The sequence below is a fragment of the Anomaloglossus baeobatrachus genome, chromosome 6 (genome assembly GCF_048569485.1).
Source record: "Anomaloglossus baeobatrachus isolate aAnoBae1 chromosome 6, aAnoBae1.hap1, whole genome shotgun sequence".
In the NCBI taxonomy this organism is placed as follows: domain Eukaryota; kingdom Metazoa; phylum Chordata; class Amphibia; order Anura; family Aromobatidae; genus Anomaloglossus; species Anomaloglossus baeobatrachus.
Genome location: NC_134358.1, coordinates 390,118,278 through 390,144,548, shown reverse-complemented (window position 1 = coordinate 390,144,548; position 26,271 = coordinate 390,118,278). Strand labels below are relative to the sequence as shown.

The following is a 26,271-nucleotide window of genomic DNA, read 5'->3' as shown; positions in this document are numbered from 1 at the left end:
CTGAAGATGTAGTTGCCAGAACGTGAGTATGAGACAGGGGTGAGGGGACTTAGGTTGAAAGCACCACTCCAGTGGTGCAATTAAAAAAAATGTTGGTGCTTTAGATTATCCATATATAAAGTGTTTGCATAATATTAGGAAAGTGACACTACACTTTTTGTGTTTCTCTACTTATTTATTAAATCCAGCTTAAAAAGTAATCATTTCTAAACAAAAGTGTCTTAAATATTAATGTTTTTTTTTTAAACTATCTTATGGCCTAACAACACATTGGTGATAGATGCCTAATGCATAACTCAATTTAAGGAAGGGGCTATCCAGAACTATTTTATCTTTTACGTTGGGCCTTAGAATTAACAAACAGGTAGTTTCTTACTACCTCCCTGTTCTACTCAGCCTCAGATTGGAGCGGTAACAGACCACTTTTGCCTGTGATTCTGCTGCTTTACATCAACAAATTATACTGCTGGGCAACCAACACCTCCATTAATGGCAGGTTATTTTATCAGTATTTTGTACCTGTTCCAAGAAGGCCATCGGACATGTCTTCAAGGGGAGATATGTATCAAACAGGTGGTTATCCTCTGTGATGTAAGCTGGAAAGCTAGCTACAGTATGTTTAGTGCTGAGAGGGTTAATAGGGCTACCAAGAGCCAAAGTTATGAGCAGTCAGAAAGGTGGGTGGGATTGACGGCTCACATATCCCCACCTTAGATATGCAAGTAAAATAGAAACCTGTAGTCTAGAGGCCGCTTTACACGCAACGACATCGCTAACGAAATGACGTTGGAGGTCACGGAATTCGTGACGCACATCCGGCCTCGTTAGCGACGTCGTTGCCTGTGAAGTGCACGAACGACCGTTAACGATCAAAATTACTTACCTAATCGTTGATCGTTGTCCAATTATCCCAATTATCGTTGCTGTTGCGGTATTGTTCGCAGCATTGCCGCGGTTTTACCACATGCGGGTTGGTACATGTGCTTTAATGCATTCAATGCAATAAAGCACATTGAAAAGAAAAAAAAAAAAAGTAATTTTCTTCTGAGATAGATAGGAGACAGATAAATAGACAGATAGAAGAATAGAAGACAGATAGAAGAATAGATAGAGGGATAGATAGAGGGATAGATAGAGTCCCTGTGAGCACACGCTCAGCACAAGCTGAATTTCTCCCGAGCGGTAATGTGTGTTCACATTACCGGCTGTGGGAAATGACCGGTAATTACCCCTCTGCTGTCTCGCTGCGAGGCTGCATTCAGCGCTGTGTGTCAGTCGCGGCTGGATGCAAGCATCGGAGGACGTGGATTACGCTGGAGCTGTGTGTTTCGGGAGGGGTTAATAAAGGGGTGAACCAGGGGCTTTTTTGTGTTTTATTAAAAGAAAGGATTTTTCGGTGTGTGTTTTTTCATTTTACTTACGGGTTGATCATGTAAGCTGTCTCATAGATGCTGCCATGATTAAGCCTGGACTTAGTGGACATTATCTCCTTATATTACCCTGATTGCCACCGCATCACGGCAACAGGAAGAACCGGGGACACTCCGGGACTGCCGCATAATGGATGCGACAGTCCCGGAGCAGCTGTGGGCTGATATTCTCGGCTGCGGGAAGGGGGGGGCATTAACCCTGCCCCTCGCCCTCAGCAGCCTGAGAATACCGGGCCGCCGCTTTGTGTTTACCTCAGCTGGACGGTAAAAATACAGTGGAGCCCACGTGGTTTTTTTTCTATATGTCCGTTTGCTTTCTATGTGTATTCTATATGTCTGTGTGTGAGTGTGATGTGTGTGTTTACTCTCTGCTCCGCTTCCTCTTCCTGTCATAATGACATCCCTTCCCTGCAAACCGCAGGCAGCGATGAACATTACCGCAGGTAAACCGCGAAATACCGGAGGGAATAACGCAGGAAAACGCAATGAACCGCACAGAATTTGCTGCCTGCGTTATTCCCTGCGGGATTTCACAATTACATGGCAGTCAATGGAGTGAAATCCCGCAGCGGCGTGCGGAAAAGAAGTGACATGCAATTGTTTTTGCTGCGGGAATCCCGCAGCAAAACATGCAGCTGTCAAAATCCGCATAGTGCGCACAGCATTGTTTTCCCTCATAGGTTTTGCTCGTGGATCACTGCAGAGATGTTATGAACATAACATGCAGGGAAACATGCAGCAAAACCACAGAAAATCTGCGGCAAAAACCGGCAAGTGCGCACAGGGCCTTAAGCGGGCTTTACACGCTACGACATCACTAGCAATTGCTAGCGATATCGAGCGTGTAAGCACCCGCCCCCGTCGTGGATGCAATATCGTGTGATCGCTGCCGTAGCGAACATTATCACTACGGCAGTGTCACACGCACTTACCTGGTCGGTTCCCTCAAGGGGGAGGGACGTTCGGCATCACAGCGACGTCACCGCGACGTCACTAAGCGGCCGGCCAATCAAAGCAGAGGGGCGGAGATGAGCGAGACGTAACATCCGGCCCACCTTCCTCCTTTCACATTGTGGCCGGCAGCAGGTAAGGAGACGTTCCTCGCTCCTGCGGTGTCACACACAGCGATGTATGCTGCCGCAGGAGCGATGAACCACATCGATAATCAACCATTACCGATTTTTGGTTTTGGGACGACCTCTCCATGGTGAACAATTTTCACCATTTTTTAGGTCGCTGGTAAATGTCACACGCTGCGATATCGTTAAAGACACCGGATGTGCGTCACTAACAACGTGACCCCGACAATAAAACATTAACGATATCGTAGCGTGTAAAGCCCCCTTTAGAGTTTGTGTGTGCAGGTGTGCAGACCTCTAGTGTATTACTCTTGTTAAAGAGCCGAGCACTATCCAGAGCGGCAGACCCCGCAGTACCCTATAGACTTGTTATTTTGTGTTCCTCTTCATTACCGTGTACCTAAAAAAGATGTTTATGGTCATCCTATGGAGCGGCTATGAATATTGAATAAACCAACTGACACTTAAATGACACTTAAATCTCTACCTCAACGAACAGCGAAGTGAGTCATAAGTACACTGTGCTGCCCCCACCTTTATCATGAGGGTTTGCTGCATCCTGTGGTATGTTGGTTTTGTGTTGGTAAGTAGGGTTGCCTTTTTTATATGTTTTCTTAAAAAAAAATATTTTGTGAGCTGTTCACATCAACAAAGCAGCTCATTCTCTTCATCTCAATCTTGTGCTGGATTGCATTTTGGAGTTTCCCAGGATCCCAGATGCTTCCTCCCTCTTTCCATTAAAAATTACTTTTTTGAACCCATACAGTTAACACCATAAAAAATATTGGATAAAAAGCTCTGACAAAGTCATATGTCTCCCAAAATGGTACCAACAAAAAACTATTTCACTTAACAAAAATGAAGTCACTGTACAGCTTTGTCAAACAATAAAAAGCCTGTGGGTCTCAGAAAAAAGTTACACAAATCAATTTTCATTTTGTTTTTTTTTTTTTTTAAGTTTTAAAATATTACAATGTGAAAAAATGATGAAACTTTTATAATCAGACAAGCTGAAAACACTCAATATGTCATTTTTATCACACCGGGAATTCCATAAAAAGTCAACTTAATCACAATGGTACAAGTTTGTTTTGTTCAATTCCCTCCCACAACAAATCTTTTTTCTAGAAAATTAGATTAGATTGTAAATGAAATGGTGGAATTCAGAACTAGAGATGAGCGGACCCGAACAGTAAAGTTCACTGTTCGTAGCAAACACAGCCTTTCCAAAAAAATCAGTGTTCACGTCCAGAGTGCAGGTGTTTTAAGTATGAACTCCACTGGCTCCAGCATCGCTATGCTCGGTGCTCGGCCCAGTGCGAGCCGCTTGCAGTATTTTAGTGGCTCGCACTGGGGGTAAAATCTGCGTTGTCAAATGTAGTGTGCACAAATAAAAAAAAAAAAATTAAAAAACCCTTTCCACCTTTCTCCAGAAGTGATCTATTTATGGCTGTCTACATGTGGGCAGAGACCCGAATTTCCCAATCAGTGGCTTCCAATGACGTTCGGATCAAGTTCCAGTGTGGAACAGAACTTTATCCAAAGTCCGGCTGAACCCGCAGAAACCAAACGTCAGCAGGTCCGCTCATCTCTGTACAGAACTACATCTTGTCCTGCAAAATTTAAGCCCTCATATGGCTACATCAAAAGAAAAATGTATAAAAAGTTGGCTCTGGGAAAATTTTGATGAATAAAACAAAGAAACTGCTAATACGGAAAGGGGTTAAATAATTAAACCAATTTATAAAGGGTTTGTGCAAATTAAAAAAAAAAAAAAAGCTAGATAATAAAACAGTGTAAGGTACAGAGTTAAGTGTGACATATATACCTTAACGGTGACTGAAGGGACAGATTCAGACTCCACCGCACTGTCTACGGCTTGCTGTTCAAGACAAACACATTTTTATAAAAATAACTTGTTACTTAACTCTACCATAAGCAAATAAAAACAAACAAAAGACTTCCATATAAAAACTAAATACAGCAACCAAACTATATTGCAGAAGGAAAACAAAAATATATAAAACAGTACTGTGATCTAAAATATTGTAAATCACTTAAAGGAGACCTGTCATGTAGTTTTTTAGATTAAACTGCCCCCAATGTGTTTTAAATGGTGCAATGTGCATCACTGACATGGTTTAAAAAAAATAATTCCATGTATTTATCTGAAAAAAAGACTTTATATGCTTAGGTGAATGCAGTAAATACCGTATTTTTCGGATTATAAGACGCACTTTTCCTCCCAAAAATTTGGGAGGAAAGTGAGGGGTGTGTCTAGTAGTCTGAATGTAGGTTACCGAGTGGTGGAGAGGGGTTGCAAGAGGTCGGGGGAATGGTGCGGCGGCTGTGCAGGAGCTGCAGTGGCTGTGCGGAGTCTGCGGCGGTTGGTGCGGAGTCTGCGGCGGCTGTTGCAGGGTCTGTGGCGGCTGGTATTGGGGCGACTGTGCAGGGTCTCCGGAGTCTGGACTGGTGCTGGGGGGCGTGCGGCGAGGACTTCAAATAATGTCACCCATAGTCGGCACGTGCACAGATGGAGATCTCATCTGTGCACACACCGCCTCCAGCCGCAGACTTCATCTCCCTGCAGCAGACTTCAGGAAAATGGTGCCCAAAGGTGGAGCTTGTGCAGATGAGATCTTGGCTTGCCATTGAGCCGAGAGCTCAATCTGCACTGACTCCGGGCGCCATTTCTTTGAAGCCCTCACTACCCACAGCTGCCGACACAGCCCGAGGCCCAGCACAGCTGCCCAAGCCCCAGCCTCCACCGCAGCCTCCGTCACAGCCCCACCCCAGCCTACAGTTTCTGGAACACCAACCACCCCTGCCTCCTGTGATTCCGCTCCACTACCGCTGCTGCTGCTGCCCCCTCCGGTAAGACACCACCAGATTATAAAACGGACCGCATTTTTTTTACCTTTTTTTTGCTCTGAATTTGGAGTGCGTCTTATAATCCAGTGCATCTTATAAACCGAAAAATACGGTACCTTAGGTTTCAGTCATAGGGGTGGAGCTTTTGCTGGGATCAATCACTGTCACTGAAGTTCATGCATGATTCTTTTTAGAACTCAGTCATGCCCACGGAATTGCAATTGATTACACTACAGGTCCTTTAGTATGACTTCTCTCCTGAGCTGTGCCCATTATGGTCACATGATCGTGACATCGGCTCAGGTCTTGCACAACCACTTTTCTTCTGCTGATTACCAAGGGGCCTTCAATATCACTTCTCTGCTGAGCTCTGCCCATTATGGTCACATGATCATGATATCAGCACAGGTTTCTCCGCACCAGAGCTCAACAGAAGAGAAGTGGTTGAGCAGAACCTGTGCTGATGTCATGATCTTATGACTGTAATGGGCGGAGCTCAGCAGAGAAGTGATAATGAAGGATCTGTGGTGTAATCAATTAAAATGCTGGGGGCATGGCAAAGTTAAAAAAAATAATCATGCCTGAATTGAGTGACAGTGACCTATCCCTGCAAATGCTCCACCCCTATGACTAAAGCGTAAAGTATTTACTGCATTCACCTAAGCATATAATTTTTTATTTTTTTTTTAAGATAAACATACATACATAGATGGATTTTTTTTAAACCATGTTAGTGATGCAAATTGCATCATTAAAACACATTGGAGGCAGTTTAATATAAAAAAAAAAACATGACCGGTTCCCTTTAAATAAACTAAGTGAATGCATACTATTACAACAAAGGACATACGTATGTGAATATATACTAGTAAAACAAAGTTTAAATATTATGCTTGCTTATTGAGCGCCATTAATTCCTACAGCACTTTACAGACATTATCATCACTGACTCCATTTGGGGCTCACAATCTAAGTTTCCAATCAGTATGTCTTTGGAGTGTGGGAAGAAACAAGAGTCACCAGAGTATCCCCACCCAAACACGGGGAGAACATACAAACTCCTTGCAGTTGTCCTTTGTGGGATTTGAACTCAGGATCCCAGTGCTGCAAAGAAACAGTTCTAACCACTGAGCCACCGTGTCGCCCAAACGACAAAAGTCATCTATGGCATATTTTACATCACCGTGGGTTCTGTTCTATAACAAAATGTTTTTTCAAAGTCAAAAAGAGGCATTGTATATAAAAAGGTGCATAGTAAGGCTGGAGCCACACGGGTAACTACTGCGATCCTCTCATGACACTCTGATCATGCTGGCAGCACAGCGGGATCTGAGTGTCATGTGAGTGTCACTGCGACTGAGGTCCAATCGTGTGATTCGACCATAGCTGCGGGGGGCAGGCGGGTTCTGAGGAGGGGCGGGCCGGTTCTGCGGAGGGGCGGGCCAGTGCTGTGGAGGGGAGGGCCAACGCTGCAGAGGGCAGGGCTGGCGCTGCGGAGGGGAGGGCCTGCGCTGTGGAGGAGAGGGAGGGATTTATCTCCCTCTCTCCTCCGTTGCCGGCTATTGCCATTCTCGCCCTGCACTTGCGGTATACCGGTGTACTGCAAGTGCAGTGTGATTTTTCTCTCGCCCCATAGACTTGAATGGGTGCGAGAGAAACAAGGATCATATTACACCAGCAGCATGCTGCGATTGTTTTCTCGGTCCGATTGGGGATGAGAAAATAATCGCTCATGGGTGCTGGCACATAGGTTAATATTGGTCCGAGTGGAATGCAATGTTTTATCGCATTCCACTCGCTACGATTTTCATGCCGTGTGTCTTAGGCCTAAGAGCATTAAATATATACAAAAATAAAGTCATTGTGATAAACGTTCGGAAACTATCAGCTGAAAATGATTATTACTTCAACTTTAAGCTTTTTCTGAAATGCATATTTTGTTTCAGGAACATTAGGCACAGTGAACAAACTCTGGCTCTATCTTTTGTAATGAAGCATCTTTTCCTCTGAGCAAAGGGAGGGTGATCAGGATTATTCTGATTGGCGAATCCTGTGTTATCAGTTGTGTATGGAGGTGTTACCTGTCATTGTAATCCTGCCTCAGATCAAAATAAGAAAAAAATAAACAATTGCCAAAAATGAGTTAAAAAGATGTAACACAAAAACCTGATTATGGTCACTTTCAGATAATAACTTCCATTTAATCCCTACATGCAAAAGCCAAATACTTTTTTAATTTTCTGGCAATATAGCCATATGAGGGCTTGTTTTTTTGTGGGACCACTTGTACTTTTGAAAGACACCATGCATTTTACCATATAGTGTGCTGAAAAACGGGAAAAAATTACAAATGCAGTGAAATTACAAGAAAAGGTGCAATTCCATAATTGTTTTTCTTTTTATTTACTATGTACAATATACGGTAAAACTGACCTGACAGTATAATTCCCCAGGTCAGTATAAGTACGTATAGTAGATATCAAACATGTAGAGTTTATTTTATTTACCGTATTTTTCGGACCATAAGACGCACTTTTTTTCCCCCAAATGTTGGGGGAAAGTTGGGGGTGCGTCTTATGGTCTGACTGTGGCTGCGGGGAATGAGGGTGCTGCGGTGGAGCGGGTCATCGGAGGCACGAGCAGGCTACTATAGCAGCCTGCCGTGACTACGTGTGCCCGCTCATTACATATGCACGCCCATCCTCCCGCCCATTTCTCAGCGCAGAAGCCGGCGCTGAAAGGTGGGCGGGAGGACGAGCGGGGACGCGCGCATAGTAAAGAGCCGGTCCACATGATCACCCCTGGCAATTACAGCCTGGAGTGATCATGTGCGGCTGTATTCACTGCCACCCGCACATCATTATCAGCGTGGGGTGCAGTGAATCAGTACACTCACCCGTCCCCGTGTGTGGAGCCGTTCCCCCGCAGCACGCGATGTCTTCCTGTCTGTGCCGGTCAGCTGATCTGTGCTGATCAGCTGATCGGCACAGACAGGAAGACATCGCGTGCTGCAGGGGAACGGCTCCACACACGCAGGTCAGCGGCGCAGAGAGGAAGATGATCGGTGCTGGAGGGAGTGAGGAAAAGGTGAGTATAAACGTTTGTTTTTTTTTCTCTGTGCTATAGGATACAGGCCATATACCAGGATGGTATATGAGCACGATGGGGGCATATAGCAGGATGGGAGTATATGAGCAGGAGTGATGGGGGGTGTATGAACAGGATGGAAGTATATGAACAGGATGGGGGTATATGAACAGGATGGATGGGGGGTATATGAACAGGATGGAAGTATATGAACAGGATGGATGGGGGGGTATATGAACAGGATGGGGGTATATGAACAGGATGGGGGTATATGAACAGGATGGGGGTATATGAACAGGATGGGAGTATATGAGCAGGATGGATGGGGGGTATATGAACAGGATGGGGGTATATGAACAGGATGGGGGTATATGAACAGGATGGGAGTATATGAGCAGGACGGATGGGGGGTATATGAACAGGATGGGGGGTATATGAACCGGATGGGGGGTATATGAACAGGATGGGGGGTATATGAACAGGATGGGGCTATATGAACAGGATGGTGGTATATGAACAGGATGGGGGTATATGAACAGGATGGGGGTATATGAATAGGATGGGGGAATATGAGCAGGATGCTGGTATATAAGCAGGATGGGGGTTTATAGCAGGATCATATACAAGGCAGGAGGATCATTACCAGGATGGGGTACCTTAGTAGAGAATTTGGGGACATTACCCCCATAACAGTGTCAGCAGCAGATCCTCGCCCCATAACAGTGTGTCATGACCACATTTTTTTGCTTAAAGTTTTATTTTCCTATTTTCCTCCTCTAAAACCAGGGTGCGTCTTATAGTCCGAAAAATACGGTAAGTAGTGAAAAAAAATTTCAGAAATTTGTAAAAAAAAAATGTTGCTTTTGTTGCCATTTTCCAAGACTAGTAACATTCTCATTTTTTAGGAACTGTTTATTTTTTTCTGTCTTGTGTTGATGTTTTTACTGAAACCATTTTGGGGTAAATATGATGGGTTGATCGCCTCTTATTGCACTGTTGTGGCAGCCAATAAACTATAATTTTGGCGATTTTAATTTTTTTTACCATTGCGCTGTTTACCAATCAGGTTAATTTAGTTTATATTTTGATAGATTGAGCATTTCTTAACACAGCAATCCCAAATATGTGTATATTTTATTTTTAATTTTTATTGTGCTTTTATTTTCAATGGGGCAAAAGGGGTTGATTTGAACTTTTGTAGGTGGGGGTGTGTTCATATTTTTTAAAACATTTTATTGTATTTTATTTAGTCTCTGTAGGGTATTTGAGGCTGCGATCATCCAATCGTTTCTGCTATACAGAGCAATGCATCAGAACAGCAGAAATCACAATCTCCTATGAATGCTGACGCAGCCAGTGCTCACAGGATCGTCATGACAAGCACAGGGGTCATCAGCTGACCCCTGGTGTCATGACAACGCATTGGCGCCACACAATGACATCACAGGTGTGACGATGGGAGAGGGGAATGATGCGCTCCCGCCAGCGCAAGTTAAATCCTGCTGTCAGAGATTGACAGAAGCTTTAACTGGTTAATCTCCGATCCACCTGCGGCTCTTAGAGGCACATGATGGCTGATCAAATCAGCTGACATGTGCAAGGAAAGATGCGGGCTCAGAGTGTGAGCCCGCATCAAAGAAAGGTACGACATATGACGGGTTAAAGAAGATACTAACTTGGGTTAAATAGAAGTTCTGATTTAATTTGATTATTTGTGATCCTAAAATTCTTTCATTTGTAAAAAGGATTGACTTGGACAGAATTTTTCTTGCTACTCTGAATCATCCTATATCCCATCTTTCTAATCATTAAAGTAAAGGAAAACAGTAGTAGGGATCAGAAAAATACAAGTTACACTCCGCTACATTCATGATATCAATACATGTCTCACTGCAGACTGTTTACATGCTCATATAGCTCTTTCAAAGACAAGTCTAGCAATACATTTACATGGATAGTCCATTCTTCTATTACTGAGAAATCAGCGTTTTAATTTATATGTAAATATGACTGTAGATGTTAAGCCTCTATCACTCCAGCTCTATTCCCTGCTTCCTCTTGCTTGAATGGCAGCATCTATGCTGTGTAACTTGAGGCAAAGCAGCCATTAATTAAGCAGCATGCATGCTGCTGGGCAGGAATAGAGCTGGAGTGAAAGAGGTTTCAGATCTAACATACTTCTTTAGCTTTGTTTAGGTATCAATTCAAAAGCTAATTTCTCAGTAAAGGTCAAACGGATTGGCCATGAAAAGGCACTGCTGGACTTCTCTTTGAAAGAGCTACATGCACATATAAATAGTTTGAGGGATGAAATTCTGCTGACAGATTCCCTTTAAGACAATATTTCTTCAAGGGTAATCCTGTAAGGATTGTCCATCAGAAAGTACTTAACCTTGTTGTGATTCACTGGGACTGGCTCAGAAACCAGCAGCACCTGACAGCAAACGTTCACAGACAACCATGAAAAGCTAGAAATGGCATGAAGTTACTCACCGACACAACATCAAGGACAGGAGATACATTTGCCAATAAAGTCAAATCGTCTACTTTTTCTATTTTTGGCCAAATATCTGCAAAAAGAAAGTATGTAAAATATCATGCTAAGTCATATAAAAAGTAGACAAAATTCACTTCAAAAGATAAACATATCTTTTATTTAGTAATATAAAACCAAAGCAAATTCTACAAAAAAATTAAAAAATAGTTTTGAGTATCTATACTCTGAGACACTAATATGGTGCCTTTACTTCATGCAGCATTGCATGATAACATTTTCTATGCTTTAAGCAACGTTTCTAGAAATGGAAAATTCAACGGAAAATCCCATGATTGTATTTTTATTCCAGATTCTAAACAAACCTGAAGAGAAAACCATTATGACTTCAGGGGTAAAAATGACACTGTAATATGGCCCCAGAATTTTATCCGGATAACCCATTATGGCTACACACAACGAGAACTTATATCAAACCATAAAACATGATGTGCATCCATTGGTAACTATTAAAAAACCTGTGAGTCATTACAAATCATATATATATATATATATATATATATATATATATATATATATATATATATATATATATATATATATATATATATATATATATATATATATCTAAACCCCATGACACCAATGTACTGTTGTGCAGAAAGCCATAGTCTAGTCGCTCCAGTGCTCCATTGGTTCTATCTGTCATCAATAAAAGTAATAACATTAAAATGACAAGAATTGTTGCAAAAAATTAACCAGAGCTTAAGGCAGAATTCAAGAAAATCCTTTTAGAATGAGCATGTTCGGGAGAAAGAGACCTGCTGAGAACCGATGGAGAAGAGCAAAAGCTTTCAATGACCTAATGAATTGTTTTACTGGAAGTTTGGCATTTAAATGTCAGTATAATTTCATGTTGAGGATGCCTTGTAAAATGCTTGGCTCTGGAGACCTTGCAAGACAAGCAGATTTAAGAAAAATAATTAACATTTACTTCATGTGCCATATTTAATACATATAAATTAAAACAAGTGTTTATAGGACTAGATCATTGACATTGTATAATAAGAATTGCAAATGTGCCAAGTTGGCCAAGCTTTTATAGTTTTTTACATGACCCCGAGTTTGGTATTTAGTTAAAATTTGCAACTACTAAAGATGAGAAAAACAGCAGTATTATCTGTAAGAAACAACTAAACAGAGACCCACTGTGACTCTGCTATTATTGGCTCAGATACATGTGGAGACCCCAAAATCAATGAATTATAACTAGTGATGAGCGACCGTGTTTAGCACTGCTCAGTACTCGATCAAGCATCAGGATGCTCGAGACACTTGATACTCGATTGACTATCCTAATACTCGGGGTGTCATGCTAGAGTCCCTGTCCTACATGCTTTGTGGCTGTTGTGCCTGCCACTCACGGTAATGCTGTAGCATGTTGGCTACTCGCATTGCGTCATCGGGTCTATACAAAACCTGGTGATGGCATGCTGGGAGCACTGAAGCTGGAAAGTGTAGGGAGAGTTTCAGCTGGAGAAGGGACAGTGTATTCTAGCATGACAGTACCTGCTGATGCAACATTAAACTAACAGTCCTTTTCAAGGCTAATTAAAATAGATTCTGTTCAATACGAATACCACTCTTAGCCTGAAATAAATGTAAGGTTAGCTTCTGGAGTAGAGATAGTGTATTAGAGGCATGTAGGCAGGGATTCTAGCCTTACAGACCTTGCAGCTATGTTAACCCAAAAGTCCTTTTCAGGACTAATTCAAATCTATTCTAGTCTCTAGTTAATACTGCTCTTAGCTGCAATTAGTGTACGGCTAGCTGCTGGAAAAGGTATAGTGTATTAGTAACAACGGTGCCAACGTCCCCAAACTATCTTGCTTCCTCCTCCCTCTAGGAATGCCAGAACACTCACCTTCCTGGCCTCTCAGTGGAGGGTCCTGTCCCCCTCAGTGCCACACAGTTCCCATGAGAGCAAGCTTAGGATTCGTGCTCCTTCCCTCTCTTAAAGGACTAGCATATACTGATCAAGAAGTGCCTCTCAGCTTATGGTATTTAAAGTATCCTCCCCCTTTGGGAGATGCCTGAGCAATGTGTTGATTCACTTGATCAAGAGAGACAAAGTATAAAATTGATTTAACAAGATTCACTTGATGTATGTTCACTAATTGTCAGGGCCTGTTTCCTGTGTCGCTATCCCGTGTCGCATCCTGTGCCTGCTAACCTGTACCTGTGTTCCAGTACCCGTCCAGAGTACCTGCCATGTTAGTACCAGCCTGCCTTCTAGTAGCAGCCTGCTTGCCAGTACAAGCCTGCCAGTCTGTTCCAACCATCCAGTCTGTGCCAGCAGAGATTCTACCCTTACAAACCTTGCTGCTGCTACATAAAAAGTCTATTTTAAGCTATAACAATACCACTCTTATCTGCATTTAATGTAGGGCAAGCTGCTAAAGAAGGGATAGTGTATTAGAGGCATGTAGGCAGGGATTCTTCTAAGCTTACAGATCTGGCTGCTACTATCTAAAAATCTATTCTAGTCTATAATAAAACCGCTCTTATCTGCATGTAGTGTAGGGCAACCTGCTGGAGAAGGGATAGTGTATTGGGCATTTAGGCAGGAATTCTATGCTTAAAGACCTTGTTGCTGCTACATAAAAACATATTCTATTCTATCATAATACTGCTCTTATCTGCAGTTAGTGTAAGGCAAGCTGCTGGAGCAGGGATAGTGTATTAGAGGCATGAAGGCCGAGATTCCAGCCTTACAGACCTTGCTGCTGCTACAGTAACACAAAATTTTCGGGGCTAATTCAAATCTATTTTATTGTCTAATAATACAGCTCTTAGTTGCAATTAGTGTAGGGCCAGCTGTTGAAGAAGGGGCCAAATATTAGAGGTATGTAGGCAGAGATTCTAGACGTACAGTCCTTGCTGCTGCAACATAAAACCAAAAGTCCTTTTCAGGCCTACATTTTTGCTATTCCCTAATATCGCTGTTAGCTGCATTCAGTGTAGGGATAGCTGCTGGAAGAGGGACTGTTTTGGATTAGAGGCTTAGAGGCATATAGTCACATATATTGTTTTACAGTCCTATAGGTATGCTGCTGCTGCAATCTAACTGAGTTGGTCAGGGCATGGGTGATGCTATGGGATGGGACACCACGTGCTGGTGAAAGGTAGGAATGGCACACCTGGGAATATAAGGGAGGCTGTGTACCAAGTGCCGCAGGACAGCTGTTGCCATGAGATTGTGGAAAGCCTTCAGAGCAATATTTCCATGGCAAGTCATCAGGATATGCAAGCATGCAGTACTTTTTGTACTTTCTCTATCTCAACCTGGTTCTCATGCATTCTTTACTTGTGAGCAGCGAGTGTTTCAGTAGACAGAGAATCGGAATGGTTATGTTGATTATGGCGCTACCACCTCTCACCATTTTGGATGATTCCTCAAAGTTTTGTAGAACCTCACAGATGTCAGACATCCGTGCTCACTTATTGGTTCTTATGTGTGAACGCTGACTGCAAGAATGCCGTTGGTATTTAACTACTGCCCTCTGCTGCTCATAAAGCTTTGCTAACTTGTAATGTGGCGCTCCAGTGTGCGGTTTCATCGAACACCAGTCAGTAAGTTGTCCCTTACAAGTGCTGCTACAACACTGCCAGGCCGGTGGCAGTTGCAGCTGACTTGTGGAAATAATCACACATGCGGCATACCTTCACAAGCAGCTCAGGAAAATCTGGGTAGGTTTTTAGAAGCCGTTGAACCATTAAGTTGAGTACATGGGCAAAACTTAGTATGTGTGCAAGCTTGCAAAGCTTCAGAGTGGAAGCTAGGTTATGACTATTATCACACACTACCATGTCTGTAGGTTCAGTGGCGAGAACCATAGACCTGTCTGGTCTGTTAAACATTTCAACAGGCGGTGTGCTGTTTGTCACCTAAATAAATTAGTTTCAGGATATTGCCCATACCTGTGACTTGCCATAGGCGAGTATGAATAAGCATCACATGCTTGAAAGTTGTTTACCCACATTTTTTTAAAAGGTGGCAACAATGCTGTCCGGCACAATTTGGGGGTTTTGTTGTGACATTATGTCCAGTTTGCCCTTCTTCTCTGTTTTTTTGTGTTGTTGAACTTTTGCAATTTACTGCTTATTAAAATTTTTCACCCATTCTTGAAATACTAAGGCGGGCTTTGCACGTTGCGACATCGCAAGCCGATGCTGCGATGTCGCACACGATAGTCCCCGCCCCCGTCGCAGCAGCGATATCTTGTGATTCCTGGCGTAGCGAACATTATCGCTACGCCAGCTTCACATGCACTCACCTGTCCTGCGACGTCGCTCTGGCCGGCATCCCGCCTCCTTCCTAAGGGGGCGGGTCGTACAACGTCAGAGCGACGTCACACGGCAGGCGGCCAATCAAAGCGGAGGGGCGGAGATGAGCAGGATGTAAACATCCCGCCCACCTTCTTCCTTCCGTATAGCCGCCGGCGGCAGGTAAGGTGATGTTCCCCGCTCCTGCGGCTTCATACACAGCGATGTGTGCTGCCGCAGGAATGAGGAACAACATCGTACCTGTCGCGACAGCGTAATTTTGAAAAAGTCGGAGCCTACACCGATGATACGATAACGACGCTTTTGCGCTCGTTAATCGTATCATCTAGGATTTACACACTACGATGTCGAAAGTGACGCCGGATGTGCGTCACTTTCGATTTGAGCCCACCGACATCGCACGTGCGATGTTGCAACGTGCAAAGCCACCCTAACACTTTTCTTTTGTCTACAGCTCATTGCCTAGTGGACCAATCACCGCTACTGTTTAGCTTGTAAGAACTGCGCTGACGATGGCAGTGATTAGAAGGCAACTGCCTGTTGAAGCAATACTGGCAGCTTCACAACAGTGCTTACAAGCTCAAGAAAACAACCTACAAGCTTTGTACTTGCTCTGCTTCGTAGTAGTGGTGGTCGATCTCCAAGGCAATGAGCTGTAAGCAAAAGAAAAGTGTTAGTATCTCAAGAACAGCTGACAATTTTATTAAGCAGCAAACTGCAAAGTTGTTTGTATTTCCAAGCACTATCCGGCAATACCATTTTATGAAGATGGAAATAAACGCGTTAACCTAAGTTCATACATTTTGTTCATACTTTTAATAGTTTTTTTTCACAATTACAATCATAGGTCTATGAATATAAGCTGAAAGTGCAATAAGAGCTACAAAAGCTGAGGGGACCCCTGGGCTACAGGCTAAAGCATTCAAACATTGAGGGAGATTATCAGCATTGTATGCCATCTAAAATCATTTCAAAAAGTCATTTATATATCATTTCTTTTCCATTTTGATATCAACAAAAACTCATCTATTCAACCAAGGCATCATGCTCGGTACATGTGTAGTGGGTCTCGCCTAGTAGCTGCGTGTGTGTGTGATAAGCAGTCTTCCATTCCTTGGTGGATATAACTAAATTCTCTAGTACTGCATTAGAAGCGCAACCTACAGAAATGTAGAAAGGCCTGAGCAGGTGTCAGTAAGTCAGTGAGAAGCTTTGTTTTATTGTCAAATGAACTCTAGATGAGCAACATTTCCAGAAAGTCTTTTTCTAAAACGACAGGTACAAGCAATAAGACTAAGTCAGTGTGAATCACGCCGTGTCCTGGAAAACATGACACCACAAGCCATAATGACTCTTTCAACCCCGTCTAGAATCAGACCAAAGTCGGCTGTAGTCCTAACACATAGGCTGCCAAAGTGTTAATGAGAGAGTAACCAAAACCATGAGCAACTCTATGTAAAAGTCATTGAAGTAATGCACTAGTTTTACTCTGACTCCAAAATTCCTTTGGTTGTGCCAGTAACCTGAACTCGATTTTTGAAGTGGTAGCTTAGTCTCGCTAATAATTAGCTTAAGTGGCTACAGAAAGCTTAGACAAGTACCGTAACACTAGTTTATGATTCATATTTTTGGCTTGTATATCTGGAGACAGGGAATTACAAAAATATATATGAGAAGCAAAGGTCCCATGTAAATGTTGAAACCTAGCGCTATACTGTACAAAGAAACTCGAGATCTTCAGGAGAGATGTTTCTATTAATACCCACATCTAAAAATAATGTAAGAATATCAAGAATATGATTTTATCTACCATTAAAAACGATTCAGCAAAAAGTCTTAGAGAATCTAAAAATTACAGTTATTGTAGCAAAAATCTCCAGGATCTTTTCCATTGGTTATTAGTATGTATGTTACTAAAAATAAATTTACATTTTAATGGATTTTTTTTAATCCATAGCTCACTTGTTGACCTCAGCATAATGAAGTAATTGCACCTGTATTGCAGCTTGAATGTTCTGCACCCCGCATAATGCACGGAGCACATATTGTTTAACCCAACAGGTTGTTTCATCCAGCAGGTCAGAGTCTGTTTTTGTACAGAGGTAAATCTATCACTCATAGTGGTCAATTAACCAAGACACCCAAAGGTGGGCTAAATTATAAAATAAAGTAGTCCAATGAATGACACTTGGCGAAACCACAACATGGTAAACATAGAAAGTTGAATAAAATAAGACGTGATATCCTATATCTTATTCCAGAAAAATACATGTTTTTCTTGATATCTAAATGAACTATTAAAGGGGTGGTTCACCCATTTTTTTTATTTTCTCTATGAGTGTACCTTATCAATATAGGCGTTTTCTGCATTGACTTCTATTTGCACTTGTGGCACTGAGTGTGGAGTACAGGGGGGGTTCTTCAGCTGAAAACCCCCCTGTCATGTAAGTACTGATCTCACTCTCCACCCGCTCACTCTGCTCCGATGTCAGGAGAATGGGCGGTGTGATCATATGCTACTCCCATCTTCACTACAGGACGCAGCAAGACACTGACAGGCTGGTGACATGCAGCACCGCATGTGACAGAGCAGAGCATGTCACCGCTCTGCTCTGTCACCTGTCCTGCTGCATGGGACCAACTGTCTCCACTCTGTCACCTGCACCACAAGTCACAGAGTGGAGCAAGTTGGTGACAGAGCACCTCTCCCCCCCCTCACTTCTTTCCCCCCTCTCTTCTCCCACCCCTCTCTTCTCTACCCCCACTCTCTTCTCCCACCCCTCTTTTCTCCCCCTCCCCTCTTCCCCCTCATCTCTCCCCCCCTCTTCTACCTTTCTCCTCTCCCCCTTCTTTTCCCTCCCTCTCTTTTCCCTGCCTCTCTTTTCCCTCCCACTCTCTTTTCCCTCCCACTCTCTTTTCCCTCCCACTCTCTCCCTTTCCCCTCTCTCTCTCTCTTTTCCCTCTCTCTCTCTTTTCCCTCCCTCTCTCTCTCTTTTCCCTTCCTCTCTCTCTCTCTTTTACCTCCCTCTCTCTTTTCCCTCTCTCTCTCTCTTTTCCCTCTCTCCTGGCATGGTCAGTACAGAAATCTCTCGATCGTGGAGGCGTGAGAGGGAGTAATAAACATGGATATTTCTCTGTGTGATGTCTTTTTTTTTTTAACCCTTTATTGGAGATTCTTAATGGCCAGGTCAAACTTGGCCTGACATTAAGAATCTCGGGCTTTATACCAGCTTGTAAAACATAGCTGGTATTAACCCCTTATTACCTAGCGTGCCACCTGCCACCAAGGCCACTGGAAGAGTTGGATACAGCGCCAGAAGATGGCGCTTCTATGAAAGCGCCATTTTCTGGGGCGGCTGTGGACTGCAATTCACAGTGGGGGGGGCAGAAAGCTTGGGCCACCCTGCGCTGCGGATTCCAATCCCTAGCTGCCTAGTTGTGCCTGGCTGAACACAAAAAAATTAGCGAAGCCCACGTCATTTTATTTTTTTTAATTATTTCATGAAATTCATTAAATATTTAAAAAATAGGGCTTCCCTATATTTTTGGTTCCCAGCCAGGTACAAATAGGCAGCTGGGGGTTGGGGGCTTATCGTAGCTGCCTGCTGTACCTGGCTGGGAACCAAAAATATAGGGAAGCCCTATTTTTTAAATATTTCATGGATTTCATGAAATAATTAAAAAAAAATAAAATGACGTGGGCTTCGCCCATCGAGCACCAGAGCAATTTATAGCTCATTCATCCTTACTCCTGACCACAGCGCCAGCAGAACAAGTAATCCGATGACACCAGTGTCGGCCGATTACTTGTTCTGTGTCCCCCTGCATCCATCGCAGAGTGTGCAGGCTGTGAGGTCACCTTAGTTCAGTCCAGCACTGGAGTCAGCTGATCATGCTGCGATGGATGCAGGGGGACACAGAACAAGTAAGGCCTAAGCCACACGGCGAGAAAAACGGTGCGAGTGGAGTGCAATAAAACATCTCATTCCATTCGGATCAATATTAGCCTGTGTATCAGCGCACATGAGCAATTATTTTCTCAGCCCTAATCTGACTGAGAAAACAATCGCAGCATGCTGCAATTGTAATGCAAGACTCTTTCTCTTTTACCCATTCAAGTGTATGGGGTGAGAGAAAAATCGCACTGCACTTGCGGTACATCGGTGTACCGTGAGTGCAGAGCGAGAATCGCAATAGCCGACAACGGAGGAGAGAGGGAGAGAAATCCCTTCCACCCCTCCTCAGTGCCGGCCCGCCCCTCCTGAGTGCCGACCTGCCCCTCCTGAGTGCCGGACTGCCCCCCCGCAGCTGAGGTCTGCTTGCACAGTCGGACCTCAGTCGCAGGGACACACGCAAGACACTCAGCTCTGCTGTACTGAGCGTGAGCCGAGTGTAATGCGAGGGGATCGCAGTAATCCCTGTGTGGCCCCAGCCAAATCGTCCGACACTGGAGTCAGCTGATCTGAACTCAGCTGAACTCCTGTACACAAAGCCCGCACACAGTCACATGTGATCGGCAGCAGGCAGTGACTGCTGTTAAGGCTACATTCACATGACCGTTCCGTTTTTGTGGGCCGCAAAAATTCCTTTTTTGGCACGGATGCATCCGTGTGACATCCGTGTGCCTTCCATTTTTTTTGCGGACCGCAAAAAACGGAAGCAGCAAGAAAGATAAATAGATGAGTAGATATAGAGATGGATAGATAGATATAGAAACAGAGAGATAGAGGGATGAATGAATGAATGAATGAATGAATGAATGGATAGATAGATAGATAGATGATAGATAGATAGATAGATGAGAAAGACATATATAATGTCCCACCCCCTGCATATTCTAACCTGGCACCCTTGTGTGACTTTCATGTGGCACTAAGGTGCTTAGCCTTGTATTTAGCCAAAAAATAAATAATAAAAAAAAAATGACATGCGGTTCCCCCATCTTTTGTAGCCAGCTAGGGTAAAGCAAACGGCTGCAGCCTGAAAACCACAGCTGGCAGCTTCACCTTGGATGGTAATCCAAAACAGAGGGCACCCCACGCTGTTATTTTAAATTAAATAAATAATTTAAAACAAAAACCTTGGGGGCCCCCCCAAATTAGATCACAAGCCAAGGTAAAGCGGACAGCTGTGGTCTGGGATTCTCAGACTAGGGAGGTCCACCGTTATTGGACACTCCCCAGCCTAAAAATAGCAGGCCGCAGCCGCCCCAGAAGTGGCACATCCATTAGATGCGCCAATCCTGGTGCTTCGACCCAGCTCATCCCGTTGCCCTGGTGTGGTGGCAAACGGGGTAATATATGGGGTTGATACCAGATGTGTAATGTCACCTGGCATCAAGCCCTGGGGTTAGTGATGTCAGGCGTCTATCATATACCTGACATCACAAACCCAGTCAGTAATAAAAAAAAAAAAAAAAAGACAACAAACACATTTTTATTTGAAAAAACACTCCCCAACACATTCCCTCTTTCACCAATTTATTAGAAAGAAAAACAAATCCAGGTCTGGTGTAATCCAAGGGGGTCCCATGACGATTCATACCATAGTCAATATCCCAGTCAATGAAGAACAGAATGTTCCCCATTGGCTGCGAGAGCCATGCAGTGACCTGAGCTAACATCAATAGGTCAGCCCAGGTCACTGCAGGGCATGATGAGTGCTGCTGTCAGGAGGTTAGCAAGGTACATTACCTGCGGTGATCGCTGAACTCCTGACAGCAGCGCTGTCACTGAGTTCAATGACCGCCACCTTCACAAACCAAGTATCGCGAGCGGCCCGTGACGTCACCACTAGTCACAGTCTCCGGTTGACAGCGAGAGGTGATGTGACAAGCAGCGGGCATAGAAGGCAGTGACGAGCGCTGACGTCAGGAGTGCAGGACTTCATCACCGCAGGTAATGAACTTACTAACCTCCTGACGGTAGCGTTTGTCATCCCCGCGGCTGCTGACACTGCAGTGCGGGCAGCTGCTGACACTGCTGTGTGGGCAGCTGCGGGTCTGGGGCTGGAGCGGGACACAGACTGCACGGGCACCTGACGGAAGTTACACGGAAGTGCTTCCGTGTGGCTTCCAGGAATTTTGCGGACCCATTGACTTGTATTGAGTCACGGTCCGTTATTACGGAACAGAATAGGACATGTTCCATAATAACGGAGCAGACATACAGCATCCGATGTGTTTTTTTGTAGGATTGGATGCACATGGAAGTGCTACCGTGTGCCATCCGATCCTACACAAAAGACATTGAAAAGATGGTCCTGTCCGTGGGTCCGCAAAAAAACAGGAACTGACCAGGACAAACGGAACAGTCATGTGAATGAGCCCACCTGCAGCTATTGCAGCGTGTGCAGGCTGTGAGATCAGGAGTCAGCTGACTCCAGTGCCGGCCAATAAATTCTGTGTTCCGCTGCAGAAGGATCCGGTAAAATAACGGTTGCATGCGTTGCACATTTAATCCACAGGATCCGGTCATATGCGGTTTGCTTTTTTGCCTACAGGCAAAAATACACTGATGTGAAAGCAGCCTGCAAAATGCATGCCACACGGATGATACGGACGACACACAGACTAGGCAAGAGAAAAAAAAGCAAACTCATGACCCCTTCATTTTTTTGTCAGCCCTATATATTTGTGTGCTTCTTAAGGGGTGCCTGCATGCGTGTGCCATCTCTTGCTAAGTGCCATCATTGCGAAGTGCCTGGCAGTTATTTCAATGGCAGTGGACTAACATCCGTCTTCTCTCTCTCTTCACACAGGTATATAACGCTGCTTACTGTGAAGTGAATTGTCTGCTCCCCCCTGCATTGGCTGAATATGTGCTCTGGTATATAACTCTGCTTACTGTGATTTAAGCTATGTTATTTTCACAATATTTGTAATACTCACTGATGTATGACTGTATCTTTCTCTTTGCTTATCTTATCTGATGATGGATGGTGTAAATCTAAGTAGACTGGAAGTCCGGGCAGGTGTCAAATGTGTCCTGTTTCCTTAATTATCCCCTGGTGTGATCAGCATTTGTTGATTTCCCTTAATAAGCTGGCCTCCCATAATTCCCCCTTACCTATTCCTCTTATCAGCCCTATATATTTGTGTGCTTCTTAAGGGATGCCTGCATGAGGGGTGCCTACAAGAGGGGTGCCATCTCTTGCTAAGTGCCATCATTGCGAAGTGCCTGGCAGTTATTTCAATGGTAGTTAGTCTGGGCAGGAGGCAGGTAAACTAATCTTTGACACCGTCTGTTTTAACCATGACTATTATTTATATCTCTATCATTCCATGTGCTTTTACTGTCCACTTTCACCCCCCTGTCCCCACTCCATCACCACTCATCCACATCAGCCACTCTCTCCTCCCCTCTCCTATGTACGGCTACCAGGCTCTTTTCACCTATCTGAATAATCTAATTCAATCAAGCTCCAGGGACTTACACAAAAAGCCATTCGACAAGTCCAAAAATCATCTGATCTTTCTCCTTCTACTCCTACTTCTTCTTTCAGGTGATATCTCTCCCAATCTCGGACCACCCCATGCTAACTTTACCCCCTCCCCCACCTCCCATAGAAACCCTGCTAACCTTATTAACATTAGTTGTACACCCTCACTTCCCTCTTTTAATTGTGCTCTCTGGAATCCACGGTCCATATGTAACAAGCTTCCTTACATCCACAATCTTTCTCAATAACTCTCTTAATCTACTATCCCTCACTGAAACCTGGATTCAGGATTCTGACACTACTTCCCCTGCCACCATTTCTCACGGTGGTTTACACTTTTCCCATTCACCAAGACCTGGAAACAGACATGGTGGTGGAGTCGGCTTACTCCTGTCTCCACAATGCACTTTCCAGGTCATCCCCCCAGCTCCATCACTCTCATTCCCATCCTTTGAGGTCCACACCATCAGACTCTTCCATCCCCTCTCCCTCAGAGTAGCTGTCATATACCGTCCACCAGGCTCACCCACCCAGTTCCTTGACCACTTTTCAGCCTGGCTGCTGCACTTCATGTCCTCAGACTTACCAACCTTTATCCTAGGAGACTTTAACATCCCCATAAACAGCTCTTCCTCCCCATCTGCATCCCAGCTTCTATCTCTCACCACCTCCCTTAGCCTCTCACAACTCTCATCCTCTGAGACACATAAAGATGGTAACTCCCTTGACCTGGTCTTTATCCGCCTCTGCTCAATCGCTGACTTTGACAACTCACCTCTTCCCCTCTCTGACCACAACATCCTCTCCTTCAAACTCACAAACCCTTGCCCATCCCAGCACACTCCCACCAATCACACATTCAGAAACCTACAGGCCATCGATTCTCAGACACTTTCAGACTCTTTACACACATCACTGTCCCCTATCTCCTCACTTTCCTGTCCTGATCTGGCTGTAAAGCACTACAATGACACACTCAGGAGTACACTAGACCAAGTAGCGCCCCTCACCTTCAGAAAGACGAAACACAGAGTAAAACAGCCCTGGCTCACATCCCAAACTCTATTTCTTCAGCGATGCTCCAGGGGTGGCGAACGCCTATGGAGGAAAAACCGCACACCAGAAAACTTCATCCACTACAAATTCATGTTAAGGACCTACAACTATTCCCTTCACCTCGCCAAACAGACCTACTTCACCACCCTTATTTCCTCACTTGCCAACAATCCAAAAAAGCTCTTTGACACCTTTCACTCCCTCCTCAGTCCCAAAGTACAGACCCCTGTCACAGCCCTTCATGCTGATGACCTGGCCTCGTATTTCACAGAGAAAATAGAAAACATCCGCCAAGAGATCAGCTCCCAGCCACCAAGCACTGTGAATCCCATCCATCCCCACATCCCACCCAGCTCACTTTCCACATTTGACCCAGTCACAGAGGAGGAAGTCTCCAGACTCCTATCCTCCTCTCGTCCTACCACTTGCCCTACTGATCCCTTCCCCACACCTCTACTCCAGTCCCTCTCTCTGGTTGTCACCACTCACCTAACTAAAATCTTCAATCTCTCTCTCTTCGGGTATCTTCCCCTGCTCCCTCAAACACTCTATCATTACTCCATTATTAAAAAAAACCTTCTCTTGATCCGTCCTGCACAAGCAACTACAGACCAGTCTCCAATCTCCCCTTCATCTCTAAACTCTCGGAGTGCCTGGTCTACTCTCGCCTCACCCGCTACCTTTCCACTCCCTCTCTTCTAGATCCTTTACAGTCTGGCTTCCGCCCTTTACACTCAACAGAAACTGACCTTGTCAAAGTGACCAATGACCTATTGACAGCAAAACATAACGGTGACCACTCTCTGCTTATTCTTCTTGACCTTTCTGCTGCCTTCGACACTGTTGACCACAGTCTCCTTCTCTCTATGCTCCATTCTATTGGCCTAAAGGACACTGTGCTCTCCTGGTTCTCTTCCTATCTTTCTGGCCGTTCATTCAGTGTATCATTTGCTGGCTCCACATCTTCTCCTCTCCCTCTCACTGTTGGGGTCCCTCAAGGTTCAGTCCTTGGCCCTCTTCTTTTCTCCCTCTACACTGCCCCAATTGGACAGACCATCAGCAGTTTTGGCTTTCAGTAACATCTTTATGCTGATGACACACAGCTGTACACCTCCTCCCCTGAGCTCACCCCCGCTGTACTACAGAACACAAGTGACTGCCTGACTGCAGTTTGCAATGTCATGTCTACTCTCTATCTGAAACTTAACCTTTCCAAAACTGAACTTCTTCTTTTTCCTCAGTCTTCTAACCTTCCTAAACCTGACATCTCCCTCTTTGTGTGTAGCACAACGATAAGTCCAAGGCAGCAGGCCCGCTGTCTGGGTGTTATACTTGACACTGATCTCTCCTTCACCTCCCACATACAATCTCTTGCCCGATCCTGCCGCTTGCACCTCAAGAACATCTCTAGAATCCGCCCCTTTCTCACTATGGAAACGACAAAAACCCTCACCGTGGCAATAATCCACTCTCGCCTTGACTACTGTAACGCTCTATTAATTGGTCTCCCCCTAACTAGACTCTCTCCTCTACAGTCCATCCTTAATGCAGCAGCCAGGGTCACCTATCTGGCTAACCGCTACTCGGATGCCTCTGCTCTCTGCCAGTCATTGCACTGGCTGCCCATATATCACAGGATCCAATTCAAACTGCTTGTTCTCACCCACAAAGCTCTTCACAGTGCGGCACCCCCTACATCTCCACCCTCCTCTCTGTCTATCACCCCACCCGTTCTCTACGCTCTGCAAGCGACTTTCGACTAACATCCACACTAATTCGAACCTCCCACTCCGGGACCCAAGACTTCTTCCGAGCTGCACCAACCCTCTGGAACGCTCTACCCCAAGAAGTTAGGACAAATTACAACTTACTCAGCTTCAGACGCACCCTAAAGACGCATCTTTTTAGGGCGGCCTATCACACTCCCTAATCAGAGTCGATTCACATAGTCCCTCTACAACTTCTCACAACATAACTCCACATCAAACTCCATGGCACCCAAAGGCATCTCAAGGCTCGGGCCCACTGGTCGAGGAAACCACTATCTAGCCCCCATTTCCGTGAGATGGCTGGATTGTCATTGTAAATAAGCACTTGTACCTTGCCCCCCCCCCATCTCATTGTAGATTGTAAGCTCTCACAAGCAGGGTTGTGTTTTTTTTCTTTTTTTTTTTCCTCTAAATATTGTATTTCTATAACTGTTACTTGTTTGTATATGATCCTCCTGAATTGTAAAGCGCTGCGGAATATGTTGGCGCTATAGAAATAAAGATTATTATTATAGAAATAAAGATTAATATTAATATTGCTGAAAAAACATAATAGATGTGTGGAGAGGCACATATTAGCAAGATTTTATCAGAAAAAAAAAATCAGTTTTGGTAACTGGACAACTTCTTTAAGATCTATGGGCCGGACATAGATCTCCCTGATAGTCTTCCTCCACAGCTTATGTTAAATGAAAGGG

General features: G+C 44.3%; 1 protein-coding gene across 4 annotated transcripts in view; it reads right to left on the bottom strand.

Moving 5' to 3' along the window:
• BBS9 (Bardet-Biedl syndrome 9) overlaps positions 1-26,271 on the bottom strand; it is a 704,556-nt gene that overhangs the window by 347,136 nt on the left and 331,149 nt on the right. For 3 of the 4 annotated variants that reach the window (XM_075315101.1, XM_075315104.1, XM_075315103.1), the window contains 2 exons: positions 10,961-11,037; positions 4,338-4,391 (listed from right to left, as the gene is read on the bottom strand). In XM_075315101.1, the coding sequence (XP_075171216.1) occupies positions 4,338-4,391; positions 10,961-11,037 (131 nt within the window). The remainder of the gene's footprint in view (positions 1-4,337; positions 4,392-10,960; positions 11,038-26,271) is intronic. The other variant, XM_075315105.1, reaches the window with a different exon arrangement.